General features: G+C 38.8%; 1 protein-coding gene across 3 annotated transcripts in view; it reads left to right on the top strand.

Annotated features, from left to right (window-relative positions):
• The first annotated feature begins 2,526 nt into the window (after window positions 1-2,526).
• egfl6 (EGF-like-domain, multiple 6) overlaps window positions 2,527-3,137 on the top strand; it is a 12,108-nt gene continuing 11,497 nt past the window's right edge. For 2 of the 3 annotated variants that reach the window (XM_080290909.1, XM_026145657.2), the window contains exons 1-2: window positions 2,527-2,653; window positions 2,759-2,937. In XM_080290909.1, coding sequence (XP_080147035.1) covers window positions 2,864-2,937 — 74 coding nt within the window. In that variant the 5' untranslated portion in view covers window positions 2,527-2,653; window positions 2,759-2,863. Of the gene's footprint in view, window positions 2,938-3,137 lie in introns of all 3 variants that reach the window. The other variant, XM_026145660.2, reaches the window with a different exon arrangement.

The following is a 3,137-nucleotide window of genomic DNA, read 5'->3' as shown; positions in this document are numbered from 1 at the left end:
GTTAGTATTGTCTGCAGTGCATTCATTGCTCATGGCATCTTCCACTCAAGGCAGGATGTGGTTGTGTACACACATCACTTTCAAAATAACTCTTCAACAGCCTTGTCTCTCCTTTTATAGTAAAGGCCGTGCTTATTGCACCATAGCCCACAGTGAGGGACTCACTGGATGAAATGTGCGTGCCCACATAGAAGCAGCTGATTTTCTCTAAAAGTGGCATGTATCTTACAGGCAGAGGGTCAAACAGGGGTTTGTTATGCCCTGTACTAACAGCACTAAAAACTTCTAATGAGAGGGGAGTGCTGGCCTGAGAGGTTTTTAGGAAGTTGGGAGGTGCACTTCCTGAAAATCACCGATGCTGAAACAAGGTTCTGCATTGCATGAAGCAAGATTACAGAACCACTTTTAAAACACTAAGAGACAAACACATAAACAAAGACAATATGTAAAAATAATTCAGGTCTTTATTTTCTGTGCATGATCTAACACATGCGTTTGAAATGATCAAATTAATGATATGCTGCAGAGATGGTCCTGTTATTAGTAAGAGGGAAAGATGAAACTCCTGATCAACCGATAACTGTCCCTTTTTTTTTAAACTGCCTTAACTTTGTATAATGCATCTTACTTCATTCCAAATCATATACAAACAGAGACTTTAGGTAATGGTTAAAAAACAAAGGAACACAGATAACGCATTTTAACTTTCTGATTACAACAGTAGACATAGGAACTTGTCATCTTTTTTCAGTTCCTGCTTCTTTATATTAGTAACTGGCTCCACCTTCTGGTAAAACCTTCTGGTTTCAATTTTATATCCTATAAATAATATTGTCTATACTTGTAATTTTTTTAAAAAAGGAAAAAAAATAGCCAGTGTTTGCAGGCCTTATAGTAGTTTAGTATAATTTCAATAGCATAAATGCGCTGTTATTATGTAACAGCGTGGTGTGTTTTATTTACCAAACACAAATGAAGCATTTTATGTGTTTTTGTTTTTTCTCTCTCTCCTGTGTTTTTCATGATAAATATATTCACATCCAGCTTTTCAGAGAAGTGTTTAAAATTTCAGCCCCTAAACTTCCACTAGATTAATTTGGTGTCTTGGGCTAAACTTCAGAGTTTTTGCCAAGACAGGTGAGGGCGCTGTTGTCACGGAAATGCCCGCTTTATCAAATTAAACACAGAGTCAACAGAACAGCACCAAAGAAATAGCACTAATGTCCTGTATAGCACGCATGGCCTACATGCCTGACATGTGAGTCACATTTAGAGTCACATTTCACACTACAAATGAAAGGCAGTGTGTGTGTGAGAGTGTGTGTTATTGGACAAGGTCTAATCATTAACTACTGTATCCACTGGAGCAAACTGCCAGGTCTTCTACTCTAAGCAGTCAGTTCCAGATTGTAACTGATCATCCATCAAGCTTATTCATCATACTTGGACTGAACTTTGTGGAATTGATCACAATCAGGGGACGCCATCAGTGTGCCAAATTTCAAGCCTTTTTTTTCCCCTATACAGCAATAAAGAAGAAGACTGTTGAAGAAGAAGAAGAAGAAGAATGATAAATGATGAGGAATGATGAAGAATATGTATGAAAAACTGTACTGGTTCCTATCCAGCATTGCTACTTGGCCTCTTGTTAATCTTGCGTATCCTCTACTCTGTAATGGATTGTTGTTTACATAGATATGTCTATGTTAAACAGCCACGCTTACCATGAATGTTTATTATTTTCATAATAAATCTATGCAACAACTGGAGAGTCCAGACTGAATTTATTTTACCCTTCTCTCTATGCAAGCTAAACGAGCTATAACATCTATTTAGCAAGCTGAAACGTTTCTCCCTCCTGACATGAGTACCAAATGTCTGGAAAAATAATCACAGGCTTCTATTGTTCGACCACAGTATTTAACTGCACACTTCCTTCTCATCTGAAAGCTATTTCCATTGCAATTTTCAAATCATGTTAAACCTCTTTCCCCGATGTGACTCTGAGCAAAAATCTAAAGTGTAAATAAAGCAGATTTTGGATTTACAAGAAAAACAAACCCCCTCAAATGAATTTCAACAACAAATGTAAACTAAAGCCTGAAGCTCCAAAAGGAACAAGACCTTTTCATTTCCAAGCAAGCAGACGAGCAGGACCAGATGTTAGAGCGTACCCTGAGAGTGTGCAAACTCATTAAACACTTTTATGGCTGAACTTGAAATAAACGTGTGTGAGAGAGCAAAGCTTTATGTGCTACCTGAGAGCAAGACACCAAAGGGTACAGAGCTGCTAAGCACAAGCCTGTGCATGTCTGAGTTTGACAGTTATTTGATACAGTTGATTATTAAATAAAACAGAATCATAAAAAGCAGCTAATGCACGTAAAATTCATCAAGGAAAAGAAAAATAAAGTTCATTTGATTTTCTTTTCTTTTTTTTCATTTGAGCTTCTGCAGGGTTTGAGTAAAGAAAGGATTACCCCTTAACATTTTCCCCACCCCCCTTACAAACCCACTCCTACCTCCAGAAGTCACCACCTCATCCGTCTCAGTCCAGTGTCATTTCACAGTGACAGCCAACCTCTGGAATTTCAGTGCAGAAGAAAGAGAAGCAAATCATGGGGCACAGAGTATAGCAACAGCATTGAAAAGAGTATGACAGAGATATTTTTTCCCTAGAGGAGATTTTGACTTTGCACTCTGGAAATACATGAAATCCGGTGTGTCTTGTGAAAAACTGAGACTTGTTTCTGTCTAGGCAATTTAATGAGCGTAATCCCCCTGGGAGGAATAGTCAGAACGCAGAGCAACCAAAGTCAGCCCCGTGGGAAACAAGGCGTTACGGCTGCTCACTGTGACAGACATGCAGCCACTTACTTTGGTCGGTGCTCTTTTTCTCCTGCTCCACATCTCTGCTGGTAGCACAGACGCCTATAGGTAAGTCAATCAAGTCGAGCAACAGGCCGTGTGATGTTGTATGGTGTGCTTCTACTCTGAAAAATCTGCAGCAGGTGAAAACTTTGCTAAGTCAAGATTCAAAAATAAGTTAAAGTATGATGTCAGACAGATGTTTACGTACCAAAGAATTCCAATCACATTTCAGGAAGGCTGAATGCCAAAAATAACACAGCAATGTT

The sequence above is a fragment of the Astatotilapia calliptera genome, chromosome 16 (assembly GCF_964374335.1).
Source record: "Astatotilapia calliptera chromosome 16, fAstCal68.1, whole genome shotgun sequence".
Taxonomy (NCBI): Eukaryota; Metazoa; Chordata; class Actinopteri; order Cichliformes; family Cichlidae; genus Astatotilapia; species Astatotilapia calliptera.
This window is presented reverse-complemented; position numbering and strand designations above follow the sequence as displayed.